We start from the raw sequence: 15,050 nt of genomic DNA on the forward strand, positions 1-15,050 counted from the left end.
AAATCTGGACCATCGTGATAGAGTACTCCCACTCACTGTTGCATCAGAACTACATGGACAAAACGTTACTCCATAGCGTCTGTCAATTGGGGGGCATATGCTGCTGGCTGCCCCCACCAAAGGTTCTGAGAGGCGACGATCTCTCTTCTAGCACGGGCCCCACGTCAGAAGAAGAAACCAATGGGCAGATGGGGTTTCCAGCTTATCCAAATTCCCAGGGTCTTGCGACATCCAACATGCAGACCTAATTTTCTACCCGGTCGCAGAAACTCTTTCTGATTCGTAACATCATTCTGCTCCTCCGTGGTTGTTTCTATTGGGGTTTTATTTGATTCCTTGCCAAAATGCTGGCAGCCAGGAAAGCGCAGAAGGCCTGCCCGCGGTGCAGGGCACAGCTGCTGAACTTATTCGAACATGGCTTCGCCACCACCTCTATCCGGCCCCAACAGCCCGCGGCATGGAGGCTATCCAAGACTCGACAAGCAATTGGGGCAGCCACCTCTACCCGGAACCTCTCCTTTACACGCATGTTGTCTCAAGACGCCAACGAAGATTCGAACAAGTCCACTTCGCCCGATGTGCCCGTGGAAAGCGCAGAGAAACCCGACGATATCGAGCTGGTCGTGCGCCAGGCCAAAGCGCAATTCGGCGACACTCTACCCCGCGGCTATCTGAACGAGGAGGAGCTGAAGCTCTACACTCGCTTCTATGGCCCGCCCTTACGAGAAACACTACCCGAAGATGTGGGAATGCCAATCGAGAAGTTTTTCCTGAACGAGGCGCACGGCGAATACGTCTATGAACCAACCAAGCATACCCTGCTCCGGGAAAATGAGGATGGGGAGATCGAGTCGATCGAATACCATGTCCCGCCCCCTGCCGAAGACGAGGTCCCAGTTGGCAACGGAGCACTGTCGACAGAAACGGGCGCTGAAGACACTTCGATCCCTTCGGATAGTGGAATTGACCACATCATAGCCGTCGCCAAGAACAAGCGCGAGTTCGATGCCCTTATGAAGCTTCAGAAAGACTTTGAACGCGCTAGCTTGCAACCGGCCGTGGAAGACCCCCTGCAGGGGCAAGAGGAGCCTTTGGAGCAGGAAGAATACCCAGAGGAGGAGGAGGAAGATATTGAAAAAGAGGACGAGGGTGTCCCGGATGCCGAGTTTGATCCAGAATTCGACCCGGATCATCGTGTCCACCCCTACACGAAAGTCAACCAGTGGAGAGGAAACCCCAGCACCGTTTACTTGCCCCAAAACGGCCTTGTAAAACCTATCGCGGCTCTATTGGCACGTACCAATATGACACACGTCCGAGAGGCTGCTGAGAAAGCCTACGGCGGTGTCGGGATGCCAGACTCTGTTGCCACCCCTCAGTCAGCCAAGGGCCAGAAGGCCATCCCTGTCGAGGCTGGTCACCACAATATGCGCGAAATTGATGCAGACACATTCATGGCCATTAACTTGCCTGGCATGTATGCCTCCGTCATGAGCATTCTTGTGGACCTACGGAAACGCATGGGCCGCGAGTGGATTCATGGCCTCTTTGGCCGAGGCGACGGAGAGGGACCGCGAGTGCTCGACGTTGGTGCTGCCGGTGCTGGTCTGGTCGCGTGGGAAAGGGTGCTACGGACCGAGTGGGAGCTGTTGCATGGGGCAGAGGGAAAGGCCGCCTTCGGACCGCCTAGCAAGAAGACGGTGGTCGTGGGGTCGAATCACTTGCGCCATCGCATCTCTCGATTCCTGCACAATACGACTTTCCTGCCTCGTCTACCCGACTACCTGCATTCTGGAGTCCTTGAAGGGGAGATGAGCGACACTGAGGTACCCCAACCGCGAAAGTGCTACGATGTTATTATTGCGTCGCATCAACTTATGCCAACTAAAGAAGGCTACAAGCGCAGGGAGTTTATCGATAACTTGTGGGAGATGCTCTCGCCTGAGGGCGGCATTCTCATCATCCTCGAAAAAGGTCATCCCCGTGGCTTTGAAGCAGTAGCTGATGCTCGTCAGCGTCTTTTGGATGACTTCATTGAGTCTCCGACCTCTCAGCCGCAACCCGAGGTTCGACATCCGCAAGAGACCCGGCGCGTTCGTGAGCCCGGTATGATCATTGCTCCTTGCACCACGCACAAGAAGTGCCCTATGTACCAGGAGCCCGGTACTGCCTTCGGTCGCAAAGACTATTGCCGCTTCAGCCAGCGCTTCATCCGGCCGCCTTTCCTGCAGAGAATTCTTAGTGCCAGCCACTACAACCATGAAGATATCGACTTCTCCTACGTGGCCGTCCAGCGCGGCAACACGGCCACCTCGCCCGCTCCGGCGCAGCCCCCGACACAAGGAAAAGACGATACCGCGGCTGCCTTTGCTGGCTACGAAAACGCAGAGCAAGCGCCGAACCCGTTCACTCTGCCCCGGAGCATCATGCCCCCGATCAAGAGACACGGCCACGTCACCTTGGATCTCTGCACTCCGTCCGGCACCATCGAGCGCTGGACGGTCCCTAAGAGCTACAGCAAACAGGCCTACCACGACGCGCGCAAGTCGCGTTGGGGTGACCTCTGGGCCCTGGGCGCCAAGACGCGCGTCGTGCGGACGGCGCGCCTCGGCAAGGGCGGTGTCTCGACGGGCGACGGCGGCGTCCGCGACCGCCGGGCCAAGGCCGCCAACGCCACGAAGGACAAGGCGCGCGTCATCAACCTCGACGCCGACTCGGGCGGCATCTACAAGGCTACCGAGGGTGGCGCGACCAGTATGATGGGCGGTAAGGGCGCCGTGTATGGCGTGCGTCGGACCAAGGGCGGCAAGAAGTTGCGGAGTCGAAATATCGCAGAGGTCCTGAAGGAAATCGACTAAAGCACTGCTTTGTTCATGGGGAGATGTGTATGTATCTACGTATTTCAAAAAGTATGGGCTCGGAAGCGTTGCGAGGACAAAGGCGCGCCGTTTGTTGTCATCTGTATGATCTCATGTTATGTAAAAGTAGTAATGCAATTTTTGAAAGTAACTTATCCTTCCTGGGAGTGCTCTGTCGCACCTCCCATAGTTGGACTCGAGCGTCCGTGAATATCCATGGGGTTCGTAGTGTCTCCGTCGCTTTCGGTACGCAAGGTAAGGCTGTCGTTGCTAATAGCTCGACATCGTACCGAAACATAATAACAAAAAGAGAAGGTAAGGCTGTCATCTTTTCATGTGAACAACGATCAAGTGATGGTTATTTACTGTGTGAGGCATGATATGGGATTATCTTTGTGCTTATGGTCCATCTTAACAGGTCAGATTACGTCTATTAATAGACTGCATATTGATTAATGTAATCTACGTGGTTGCTTCTGGCTCGCAAACCACTTCCTATATTCGTGGCGAAGGAAATCCTGATGAGGAAACATTGCTAATAAGGAATAGAGCGCAAAAGTCATGGTTGCATTTATCCACACCACCTTTCCGTACAAGTAGTCCATATGCCGGACATCACTGATGTCGATTTGAATAATCATCCCTAGCTGCGTCACAGCGCATATATAGTATAGCCTCACGTAAGCCAGAAGATTATCAATGAAGGAGACACGGGAAATGATGGTGTTCTTGATATATTCAGATGTCGATGTATAAAAGGCGCGTATTTCATCCTGTAGGGAAATCGCTTGTGTCGAGAAAGTCCCCCAGCAACTCTATCGTATCTCCTACGACTTACAACACTCTCAATTTACTCTCTACTTCCCCATCTGACGAAGAACCGAAATACGTCCAACATGCTCTTCCGCGGTGCTCCCTTCATCCTCCTCTCCTTGTTGGGCTCGGCCCTCGCCATGCCTACCGTCGCTAGTGGCAACGACGTCGATCTACCCGCCCGTCGTGACAACGATGAACTTGTTATCGAGAAGAGGGTAAGATACTGCTGAGATAGCCGTCCTCCTGCAATGATACACACTCTGGTGATCCTTACTGACTGGCCATAGTGTTTGCCCGTCTACGCGAGCTGCACTCTTGACTCGGAATGCTGCAATCCATACGCTTGCAACCATAAGAATGGACAGTGTGTGTGATAGGAGGCCCAGGGTAGGACGGTGGAAGCGAGGCAGTGGTTCTTAAGGTGAAAGGGGTATTGGGAGCTGGTTTAGCTGTCACTCACTCGTCACATATAATTCTTTCGTTTATGCAACCCAAAAAGAAATCCGTCTGAACTCGCCCTGCCCAGGTGCGCCGTCCACCATGTCCCATTGTCTGTTGTCGTACCAATATGTATCACCCGGCTCACGTGGCTGCCAGTCTTTGGCTTGGTTGCTGCTTGCTTGGGCAAACCTTGTGGCCGGTCGGAGCGTGCCACCACGCTCGATTGACGAGGCTGGTAACCGAATCGACGACTGTAAATTCATAAGAAGCCGACCTCACATCCAAATCCTCTTCCCGTTCCCTTCCCCTGTTGTCGAATCGAAATACCGTCATCTCTCTACGCAACCCACATATTGTGCTTGAACGCCACCTCAACATTTGCTTTCCACAATGCATACCTGCCGTCTATTCCTCCCACTCGCTATAGTGTGCCAGCTGGGCGGCGCCATGCCCTCCAGTCCCATGGGCGATGATGGTCATGATGAGGCCATACAAACAGCCACTAACAGCGACATTCATGTCCCCCGCCATGATGTAAACTAACCCCTATCCCCCTGGCCTGATTTACGACCCGCTCCTTCTCGGCACTGGCTTGGCCTTGCTAATCTAAGTCGCGACTCTTCTGTATTAGTGTTACACCCTTGACAGCCCATGCGAGTTCGACATTGATTGCTGCGGAGGATTGAACTGTACTCAGGGAACTGATATGTGGCTTTGTCTACCGCACAGTGGGTGGTATTGAGCGACAAGGGTGTAAGCACATAATAAAAGAAGAAAAACATTATCTTCTCCCCTACACCTGTCCTGGTCCAATTGCTAACTCATGGCCCTCCTCCCAACAAGGCAATGGGCTGACGGCCCCTATCACAAGCATATGGTTTGTTACACCGTGCCAAAACAAATGGGTATCTTAAATAAATAAAAATTGAGAAAGAAATGGGTTCCAGACAGATGGTAATGAAACGAGTGCAAAAAGTGACGTGCCCTATTGAATAGGGCGCATCGGGAATTGAGCCCGATGCGGGGGTCGAACCCGCAGCCTTGAGATAAACTCTGAGATAGGATCTCTAGTGTGTAAGACTATAGGTCTTTACCTAAGAGTCTCACGCTCTACCGATTGAGCTAACCAGGCGATGGTTCTTATTTGTTGGAAAGAGACGCCCTTATTGGAGTCTAATAAATCATGCAGCGACTTCAGCTCGGTCGCTCACGAGAAAAAGTTGGACCAAGCTCTCTCCAAAGACTAACGACCCTTGCGCAATTGTCTGGAAAATGGGAAATGATCTCCGAGCTTATGTCATCAGCTTACAACCCTTATTACCGGATTGGGCATTATACCACGAGACGCGTAGGCCCAGCTTCACCCACCAATCAGAGAAAGGGGCCTCTACAATATTGCTCTGTGACATGTCGCCTTCCAACTTGCTGAATATCAGCACTCAAGCCGTATAAAGATGCGGATAGCTACCAAGTGCTGGGAAATGAAGTGACGCTATGACTTGACAGTATTCACCTCCAACATGGCGCAAGCATCCGCCTCTCATGGCTCCCCTCCGCCGGTGAACCAAGTCGAAACCGCCTCCTCCATAGGCTCGGCAGTTGAAAGTGCATCGCCCGGAAAGCTCCCCCACGTCGTCATCATACCCCAGCGACGCCCCAAGCATCGCGACCGGGGCTTCATCCGGGCCTATGCGCCTGACCTACTCACCTGCGGTATCGACCAGACCACCTTCCTCGCCTTCATTGACGGGCTCAACGTGGCCGTCGCCGGGCACCCCATCGTCAGCGCCGTCAACCTTGCGGGCGCGGCGGTGGGTGCGGTTCCGATGTCGGTCACTCCCGTCGCCGGGGTAGTCGGGCTGGGTGTGCAAGTCGTGGCGGGGGTCGTCAAGGAAGTCGCGGCGAGGTCGGGGTATGTTGTCTTCAACACGCCGAAAGAACTCACATCAATTACCTTTCATTATTAATTCCTCCAAACAGCCAGAACAATTATCTGAAGAAGATGAACGACGAGCTCTTCGGACCCCATGGTCTTTATTGCCTCATCATGGCCTATGACATCAACTCGCGCAGCAACGTTGTACAGTTTGACCTCGGTACCGAGCATAATGCTGCCCCTGGCCCCGTCAGCCCCCCAGAAACACCAATCGAAGCTGGCCATTCGCAAGCCAGGTTTCGAGCCCACGATGGGATCCTAGGCGCCGCGCAGTTCCCCGTATCTGCCGAGCTGGTCTTCTTTGACCCCCGTAACGAGCCACCACCGGCCTATGAAGATACCGACAGCGATGACAGTAAGTACGGTGGTGTAAGTGCGGCGCCTAGTGTGAACGGAAACGGCTTTTGGAAGAAGCTTGCCAATACTGCTGCGTCTCTTCAGACCCGTCAAGATCTCAAGGCTCAAGTGAAATTTGTAAGTCAAGGACCCCCGTCCCCCATGAGATTCCATATGATTTTGGCTGATTTTAATCAATACACTCTACCCCTAATACAGCAAAAGAAGAACCCCACGAGCTTAATCAGCTCTCTTCTCGACCCGAAGGCGGAGCTGAACTCGAAAGACATCAAGAAGCAACAGAAGCGAGAAGCGAAGCAGGAGAGGAAATCAGAGAAACAGGAGCGCAAGGCGGAGAAGAGACAGAGAAAGCATCCGGACAGAGAGCCAAAGGAACGTAAGATAAAATCTGTAAGTCAAAGTCTGTTACACATTTGTCTTCCCTTCTGCTCTGCCACGCGGACCATGCACGCTTTGACTAACAGAGCCTCTCTCAAGGGGATTTTATACTTGATGATTGTCAATATGCCCTCGGGTGATGCCATGAATGAGGCACAGGATATCCTGGGGGCTGAGGCTATGCAGCCTGGAGATGAAGATAGTTGCGGACGCTAATGCATACCGTCGCCGTTAGCTCCACCGCCCCTGATGGATTTTAGGCCAAGCAAACCCCGATGATCGGGCTTTAGCGTGGCCATGGGGGTTTTCCAACACCACGTCTAGCAGCTGGTTGTGATACTGTCCCCCACTTGTAAGGCTTGGGTTGTGTCAGTGTGTCTCTTTTAGGCATACGAGTCCGGGCATTTGCCAGCGGTTTTATGGGTTGCCCATGCATCATACGCCCGTCAAGGAGGGGTTCAGATCCAGAATACCGCTATGTATTACGCACGACATTTCTTCAGGTTTCCTCACCGACTGTGCCCCGGTCTTGGCCGCTCATGTCGGAATCGTATATAAACACCAGAAGCGGACCTTTTTAAAAGACTAGTGCTATAGCCCTGATGCGAAACCCACGGCATTAACGAACGGCATTAACGGCCTTAACGATAATAGCGGCAGTTATAGTGGTAACAACAGTGAGGTTGTTTCGATCCTTTTTTTAAGAATATTGCCCCTTATATGTGACAATTGTCTTAGAGACGAAAGGCCAGGACAGTAGGTGTAGCACATCTCTTCGAAAACGTATCCCACTCACGTCGAACAGAACCCGTACGTTAAATACCTTTACCAGTCAACATGTCTGCCGTTAGCGAACACTTCACAACCAACGCCGAGGTTGTGGCCGGCTTCTGCAAGAAGCGCCACTCGAAACCCTACCCCTTCATCGACCCCGCCAAGGCCGACCTCTCGGGCCAGACCGTCGTCATCACCGGGGCCTCGCGGGGCATAGGCCGCGCCGCCACCTTCAGCTTCGTCCGGGCGGGGTGTCGGCGCCTCGTCATCACCGCGCGGTCCGCACCAGAGGGCCTCGCCGCCGAGCTCAGGAAGGAGGCCACGGAAACCGCCCGTGCTGGCAGTGCCGAGCTCGACGTCCTGGCCCTCGCCGTCGACGTGACGGACAACGCGAGCGTCGAGGCCGCCGCGGCCACGGTGGCGGACCGCTTCGGCGGCGTCGTGGACACCCTCGTCAACAACGCAGGCTACCTGCCGGCGGGCGCCGACCGGATGGGCGAGGCTGACGCGGCCGACTGGCTGCACTGCGCCGAGGTGAACCTCAAGGGCCTGTACCGGGTGTCGCGGCAGTTCCTGCCGCTGGTGCTGCGCTCCCCCTCGGCCCGGACCGTCATCAACGTCGGGTCGGCGGGCGCGCACCACGTCGTGCCGGCCATGTCGGCGTACCAGACGAGCAAGTTCGCCGTGTGCCGGCTGACCGAGTTCGCGGCGCTCGAGTACCGGGACCAGGGCTCGTCGCCGTCACCGTGCACCCCGGGTGCATCCACACCGAGCTCGCGCTCGGGCTGCCGGCGAACTACCACCACCTCCTGACGGACGCGCCGGAGCTGCCGGCGGACACGTTCGTGTGGATCGCCAAGGAGAGGCGGGCGTGGCTTTCGGGGCGGTACCTGGAGGCTAACTGGGATATGGAGGAGTTCGAGGGGAAGCAGGAGGATGTGGTTAAGCGGGATGTGCTCAAGTTCCGCATGACGGTCTAGAGTCTAAGTCTGGTTGATTCGAAGCAATGATGAGCTTGTATCTCCGAGGTCGGACGCGTTCACGTATGGAGACTTTCTAGTTGACTCAATAAACGCCGGATAAAGCTTTTAGGGGGTATTGAAGATAAATTTCGCTAAAGCACAATCCCGATGGCCATGTATCATTGCTGTTCCTCCCTCCAATGAAAATAGGTAAAGAAAGCCCGTCCATTCATGACATCTTTTTAGACACGTCAACTCCCGGAAAGAGAAGTCTAGTGGTTACGTTGGTAGTTGGATTCTAGTTCGTGTCCATGCCAATTAGACTCCAATTCACCCTGAAGATGTGCGCTCTCCAGCTCAGCGGCGCGCGCCCGCGGGTCGAGCTCGTGGCTCGGCGGCTGCTGCCATTGAGCATTGCCTCCCGCCGACGGGTCGTGCGAGTATGCAGTCGTAGTCGGGCTGATGACGTCTTTCTGCGCGTTCGTCTGATCCGACGGTGCGTAGCCGGACTGGGCGACGGCAGGGGCACCATGGTCATGGCCGGCTTGCGGCTGCAGTTGTCGGCGCCGGCGGAAGAGGAGGAATACGGCCAAGGCGATTGCGATGAGCGCCGCAACTACGCCGATGACGATGCCGGCGATGGCGCCCCCGTTGAGTCCGGAGTGGGGGTATCCTGCACATCTTTCGTGTCAGTCACGTTTCTGTACGGAGCTTGGTCGAAGGGAAAGGATTACAGGAACAAGAAAGGAAATGAAAACTTACACTGCTGGGTGAATTGGCATCCATCTTGTAACCGTCCATGAGATGCGCATACGCCTGATCGGCTACCGAGGTGGCGGGGAACAAGCCAGTGCCGCTCATGCTCGATGGGCCGTACTTGGTGACGTTCACCGTCTGGCCGACGAGGAAGTTGCTGTAGCACGTCCCTCCGTACGCGGGCCTCTCGGGATCCGCCGTCGTTGTGGGGAGAACGAGATTGTAACCACTAGAAGGTTCCTCAGAGTCAGCCTTGCCTTCCCCTTTCTTTCTCAGGGTCCCCGCGGTCAGTCAGCAGCACTCACGAATTGCAGCAAGCGATGTAGCCGTTGGGCCATTCCGAGGCCGTATGCCAGCCCTCGGGGCAGACGAGGGGCTTGAAAAAGGGCGCGATGGAGCTCGACGAGTTGGCCATGCTCTTGTAGCCCTGCATGAACTCGGACGGGTAGCACTCCCCGTGCGTCTCGCCGGGCACGGGCTGGGGCTCGTTCAGCCAGATTTCGTACTTGGGCGGCGACATCATGCTCAGGTGGCTCTCCATGCACTTGGGCGGCGGCGTGAACTTGGTCGTCAGCGCCTGCAGCGTGATGGTGAGGACCGAAAAGACCGGCGTCCCCGTCGTCGGCGTGGGCGCGGTCTCGGGCGCGGGCGTCTTCGTTTGCGCCGCTACGGCTGTCGCGCCGGCTAGGGCCGCGACGAGTGGGCCTGCTAGTGACAACATGCTGGGCAGAGCAGAGCAGGAAGAGTTGTGTCGAAGGACAACTAGGTTCGCTTGATGGCAAAGAATTGCAATGTGTGCACTCCACGGGCTGGCTTTTGTTGCTTCTCCTTGTGGCAGCGAGACCAAGAGGAGAGTATGCAGGCTGGGCTGGGCGGGAGAAAAGGGCGACAGTTAAGGAAAAGTAACGGTCCCGAGGGCATCAGGCATGGCTGGCCGCAGTTCCTTTTGATGATCCGCTCAGCTATGCCCATCTCGGTACTTTTGTGCCGCCCCCATGTCGGGTGTGGTGGATTTGAGGCCTCGGCGATGCCAATGGGCGACGAGAAGCTGGGGTTCTGGTGGAGCATCGCTGGCGCAATAGTGCACACCTGCAGGGCCTTACTAACGCACCCATGCTTTCTTCTTAACGAGCCAGCGCCTTCTGGCACTGGTATTGGCAGTGTCTCATGAGGGTGGCACAGGTTGATAAGCCGCTTTGGGGGCCTCGTATCGTGAGGCTCTGGACTTCGTTCCGTCCAGGGAAATCGAGACACAGATGCAACGGACAACACTCCCAGTACTCGGTACAGATCAAGAATTCAGATCCAGTGCACGAGTGGAACATAATTATTAATAGGACACAGCATGTGGGGCGTCGATAAGGACAATTGTGCAGCGGGTGGTGTGATCCGACCCGCCTATACCGCTTCCAGCCTGGCCAGGCCTCTCTTGATTCATTGCCGGGTCTATGCCCTACGAGAAGACGGGGCGGGCGCCGGCATGAGACACGAGGTACGAGGCATGTTGTCTTGGGGAGATTTGCACTTCAAGTGTGTATGTAATTCCTTTTGCGACCACATCAGGGAACGGTGGAGGTCTAGAGCTTAGCGTTGAAGGATGCGACGCTTACATACATAGATAAATCGTTGCCTAATCAAACCGTCTTGTCCCAATCACACCTTGCCCATGACTCGCTGGCATGTAAGATGACATGCAGGGGCAATGGACCCCAACCTGCCCAGAACCTGCCCAGGCCCTGATTTGGCTTATTCCCGGCGGGAAAACAGACTGAATTCGCATGAATTGCACCCTTGCTTCAATTAGGTAGGTACAGCAAGCATGTTGAAGCTGTGCCAGAACTTTCTCGGGTTGTTCTGTATTCCATGGCAGTCGTACTCCACAGCATGTGCTGAAGACCCCGAGCAGGCCGAGTTGGATCTTTTCCGATCGCTGCCTGCAAAGTAACGCTACTAACCGTTTCGTTGGAGCGCTTTTGTCGGCATTCTGCAAGTAGGTGCATGCAAAGCAAAACCAGGCGACCAATCAAACATACGTTCTTGGTTCGGCTTCGTTCCAGGTTGTGAAGACCCCCTGCAGGGCGAGCGCTTTCAGATTACTCATGCTAGCTTACAAGTGGCCCGATTAGAACCCTTATCGGTATACGATCCCTTACATCCCAAAAGAGCCGTGAATCATGACTATAACATCAAGTCGCCAAGCAAAGCCTATTCGCGAAGAAGGCAACTAGTTCAATCCGGTCCATCGGGACGGGCCGGTGGGGGAGCTAGTCTCGTCCCCCACCCGAGGCTTTGGATGAAGAACCTCTTAGTTGTCGCACGATAGTTGCAACTAGCCTGGCTACTGGCACTACTGATCTTCTGCTTTTCTTTCTGCCCATCTCCTCTCAGAACGACATCTCTATTCACATGGCTCCTCTCCAAGTCGTCATCGTCGGCGGCGGCCTGTCTGGCGCCTGTCTGGCCAACGGCCTCGTGAACCAAGCCGACGACGGCCTCGTCGACGTCACCATCTACGAGCGCGACACCGAGGCCGATCGCCGCGACGGCTACCAGATCCGCCTGGGCGCCCACGCGCTCGTCGGCTTCCGCGCCTGCCTGACGGCGCCCCAGTACGCCGACTGCCTCGGCTGCTTCGGCCGGTCCGGCGGCGTCGTCTCGTCCGCCCCCGCCATCTTCAACCCCAACATGGACCTCGTCCTGGACCTCAGCAAGTTCCCGGCCTACCAGAAGAGCGCCCCCGTCGGCCGAGCGCGTCTGCGCGACTTCCTCCAGGCGCCCCTGCGCGCCCGCAGCGTCATGCGCTACGGCATGAAGTTCACGGGGTTCGACGTTGTGGACTCATCAACGGACGACGACCACAAGACAAGCAGTCGCATCCGCGTCTATTTTGAAGACGGGTCTAGCCAGGAATGCGATATTCTGATTTCGGCCGAGGGGAGCGGCAGTCGGACCAACAGGCAGGTGGGACTGAACAACATAATCGAAGAGAAACCAAAGGCTGGGGAAGGCGGGTTCCTCGGAAAGTGCCACCTCCCTTGGAACGTCCTCCGGGACCTGCCAAGGCCCCTCATCGAGAAAGGCACCATCTACGCCGCATCTTCCAATGCCAAAATTTTCTCCGCGGCGTATCTTCCTGACAACTTGCGTCCATCTGCTGGGGCTAAAGCTCCCGGAAGTGGCCTGAGCGGTGCGGAGACGAAGAAGCCAAGCGACTACGACGAAGACCAAGCTTCGCTATTTGTGGCCATTGCGTGGGAAAACGGTATGTCTGCCGCCGAAGCCGCGCAACTCCCAAGCCTAGAAAAGAAGCGGCTGATGGGAGACATGTTGCGTGCATCCGGATTCAGTTCCGACTACCTGAAACTGGTGGAGGCGCTCGACGCCGAAGAAATCCAGAGTGTGCCATGGCGGCACTCAAAAGCGGACACGCCCGTCGACTGGCGGGAGAGGCTGCTGTCGGCTGCTGCGACAAGCAATAGCGGCCCCTTGGACCCGCGCATCGGGCACCCGCGGGTCTGGCTCCTCGGCGATTCGATCCACGCCATGCTGCCGTACCGGGGCATGGGCGCCAACCAAGCCATCCACGACACCGCGGACGCACTCGAGCCCCTCCTGGAGCTCGCGAGGAAGAAGAGGGCGGACGGCACCGTGACGGATGCGGAAGTGCGCCGCCAGCTCGCAGTGTACGAGAACGCCATGATACCCCGAGCATTTGCGTGGGTCAAGCAAAGTGCCGCCCAAGGGGTAAGTAAACCAACCCACTAGACTTTATACATCTATCTGCACAATGTGAAGTCCGCTGCTAACAAGGTTCGATTACAGTTACCGGATCTGGACAGTTTCAAGGGGAAAGTGATCCTTGTGTGTGTTCGCGCTATACTTCACGTGGTGGGTGGTGTTATGAGTGTCTTGAAGATGTTTGGCTGGACGCCCAAGGACGATGCGCCCGAGCTTCCTTGAGTTCCACTATGTAGACGGATTGAGATTACAGTATTATAGTTTACCGAGAGAGTTACCATTCATATAGATCCATTAAGCTGACCACTCGACTACAATTTGGCCGGGCGCTGAATGCTGAGTATTTATTTATTAAGTCCACTAAGGGGCTTCAGATATCAGGACATGTCAAAGAAGAATCAGGGGATTGTTGTGATATTCGAGTCCGACTCGCGTTACTATACTACATTCTGTAACACATAATACTTCAGTCTCCGGGTCAAACCTCACAGCAATTCACAACCCCAAAGCAACAACTTCTGCAGGTTTCAAATACAGTATCTTGGACTTTCCGTTCTTCTCGACCGCAACCGTAGCAGCCTCAGTGTCGGTCCTATAGGGAGGAATGCAGCTATAGTAACACCGTCAGCGAAAACACAATGACGATAACCTGAGAGCGTTAGATAATGAACGTACCTTTCATCATGTAAACACCAGACCACCTGAGACGGGTTTCCAAGCCACTCTACCTGCCTCGAGGCGAACTCCGCGGAGGACCCATCGAACGGTCTGCCGTTCAAATTGGCCCTACCGGCGATGCCCAAGATGGCGATGTCCGGCTTAGGCTGCATGTCCTTCAACACGGCCTCGTAGCCGCCAAGGTGCGCGCTCCAGAGCAGCGCCTTGGTCCCGCCGCTCTCGGTGGGCATGAGGAAGTTGAACATCAGCTGCCCGCCGTCGCAGTGAGAGAAGACGTGGCGCTCCCGGTCCGCGACGTAGCGGACGAAGGAATGGTGGCCAGGCTTCATCTGCTCCGCGGGCAGCCACTCGCCGATCCGCAGCAGGCCGTACTTCATCGCGAACGTGATGTCCAGCGTGCAGCTGTACGGCGACGCCGCGCCCGTGTAGACCGTCGCCGTGTCTACGGTCTCCGGGTGGTCCTCGGGCATCAGGCAGTGCAGCGACGGCCACACGTGGACAGAGAGCGCCGCGAGCCGGTCGGCGGGCAGCGGGGGCGCGCCCGGGAAGCCCGGCTTGCGCATGCTCTCGTCGGCTTGGGCCTGGTCACGGACCGCGCGCGTGAAGAGCGGGATGCGCTCGCCGCCTTGCACGGGGAACAGCTGCGCCTCGGGGACCCCGGCGTTCCGGAGGCAGTTGATGGCCTCACAGTTCGCTATCACGATGGCACCCGTCTTTAGGGCAATACGGTCGGCGCCCGGGAGGCTGTGGTCAATGAGTTAGTGTTGCTTCCCCTTGTGTGTCGACAACCCAACGGCAAACAGAAGACACTCACTGGTCAAAGTGTGCATGGGAGATGAAGATATAATCAGCCTCAGTCACCTCATCAGCAGCGAGGTAGCTGGGCATCACGTCGGGCTTGTCTAGCCATGTGTCTAAGAAAATGGTGACTCCGCGGGTGCGTAAGCGGAACGTCGTTGCCCCTTTCCCAGACGTTAGACTTCAGCACGGAGAGAGAAAGGGAATGCAACTGGTGAACATACCGAACCATTCAAGTGTTGATTGCGTCATATTTGGATCTATATCTGTCTATGGATTGCAAACATCAAAGAATGAGGTTCGAAAATCGTGACCAACCGCGACTCAGCGCATCAGGTTTGTCAGTTCAGGTTGGTTGCACCCCACCCCGGCATCTTGCTCTAGACAGCTATGCCAAAGTCTACTTACCCTGCATGAAGTTCCTCGCAGGACTCTCCTTGCAAGATGAAAGACTTTTCAAAAGTCAAGATCTTATCTAACACGAAGGAGGCTACTTCCGATCCATAGACGGTGGGGCCGGTGGGGGTGGAGATTCCGATTCTTTAGATCGTGTTGCTG

At 55.7% G+C, this 15,050-nt stretch overlaps 7 protein-coding genes across 7 annotated transcripts; 5 read left to right on the forward strand and 2 right to left on the reverse strand.

Moving 5' to 3' along the window:
• Positions 1-344: 344 nt before the first annotated feature.
• Positions 345-2,858, forward strand: PG998_011438 (secreted beta-glucosidase adg3; the record flags this gene model as incomplete). Its single annotated transcript, XM_066878254.1, has 1 exon — positions 345-2,858. The coding sequence occupies one exon, from the start codon at positions 345-347 to the stop codon at positions 2,856-2,858; it is 2,514 nt and encodes an 837-aa protein (XP_066727308.1).
• Positions 2,859-3,754: 896 nt separating this feature from the next.
• On the forward strand, positions 3,755-4,048 carry PG998_011439 (uncharacterized protein; the record flags this gene model as incomplete). The annotated part of the gene is made up of 2 exons (XM_066878255.1): positions 3,755-3,889; positions 3,962-4,048. The coding sequence occupies 2 exons, from the start codon at positions 3,755-3,757 to the stop codon at positions 4,046-4,048; spliced, it is 222 nt and encodes a 73-aa protein (XP_066727309.1).
• A 1,587-nt stretch (positions 4,049-5,635) lies between these two features.
• On the forward strand, positions 5,636-7,002 carry PG998_011440 (uncharacterized protein; the record flags this gene model as incomplete). The annotated part of the gene is made up of 3 exons (XM_066878256.1): positions 5,636-6,027; positions 6,096-6,798; positions 6,946-7,002. The coding sequence occupies 3 exons, from the start codon at positions 5,636-5,638 to the stop codon at positions 7,000-7,002; spliced, it is 1,152 nt and encodes a 383-aa protein (XP_066727310.1).
• Positions 7,003-7,623: 621 nt separating this feature from the next.
• On the forward strand, positions 7,624-8,540 carry PG998_011441 (uncharacterized protein; the record flags this gene model as incomplete). Its single annotated transcript, XM_066878257.1, has 2 exons — positions 7,624-8,233; positions 8,290-8,540. 2 exons carry the CDS (start codon positions 7,624-7,626, stop codon positions 8,538-8,540), a joined length of 861 nt encoding a protein of 286 aa, XP_066727311.1.
• Positions 8,541-8,794: 254 nt separating this feature from the next.
• PG998_011442 (uncharacterized protein) lies at positions 8,795-9,999 on the reverse strand (the record flags this gene model as incomplete). Its single annotated transcript, XM_066878258.1, has 3 exons — positions 8,795-9,195; positions 9,281-9,507; positions 9,584-9,999. 3 exons carry the CDS (start codon positions 9,997-9,999, stop codon positions 8,795-8,797), a joined length of 1,044 nt encoding a protein of 347 aa, XP_066727312.1.
• Positions 10,000-11,684: 1,685 nt separating this feature from the next.
• On the forward strand, positions 11,685-13,238 carry PG998_011443 (uncharacterized protein; the record flags this gene model as incomplete). Its single annotated transcript, XM_066878259.1, has 2 exons — positions 11,685-13,022; positions 13,101-13,238. The coding sequence occupies 2 exons, from the start codon at positions 11,685-11,687 to the stop codon at positions 13,236-13,238; spliced, it is 1,476 nt and encodes a 491-aa protein (XP_066727313.1).
• A 273-nt stretch (positions 13,239-13,511) lies between these two features.
• Positions 13,512-14,744, reverse strand: PG998_011444 (uncharacterized protein; the record flags this gene model as incomplete). Its single annotated transcript, XM_066878260.1, has 4 exons — positions 13,512-13,626; positions 13,692-14,438; positions 14,509-14,656; positions 14,717-14,744. The coding sequence occupies 4 exons, from the start codon at positions 14,742-14,744 to the stop codon at positions 13,512-13,514; spliced, it is 1,038 nt and encodes a 345-aa protein (XP_066727314.1).
• Positions 14,745-15,050: the final 306 nt, after the last annotated feature.

Source organism: Apiospora kogelbergensis (genome assembly GCF_038363985.1).
Source record: "Apiospora kogelbergensis strain CBS 113332 chromosome Unknown utg000007l_segment0_segment0, whole genome shotgun sequence".
In the NCBI taxonomy this organism is placed as follows: domain Eukaryota; kingdom Fungi; phylum Ascomycota; class Sordariomycetes; order Amphisphaeriales; family Apiosporaceae; genus Apiospora; species Apiospora kogelbergensis.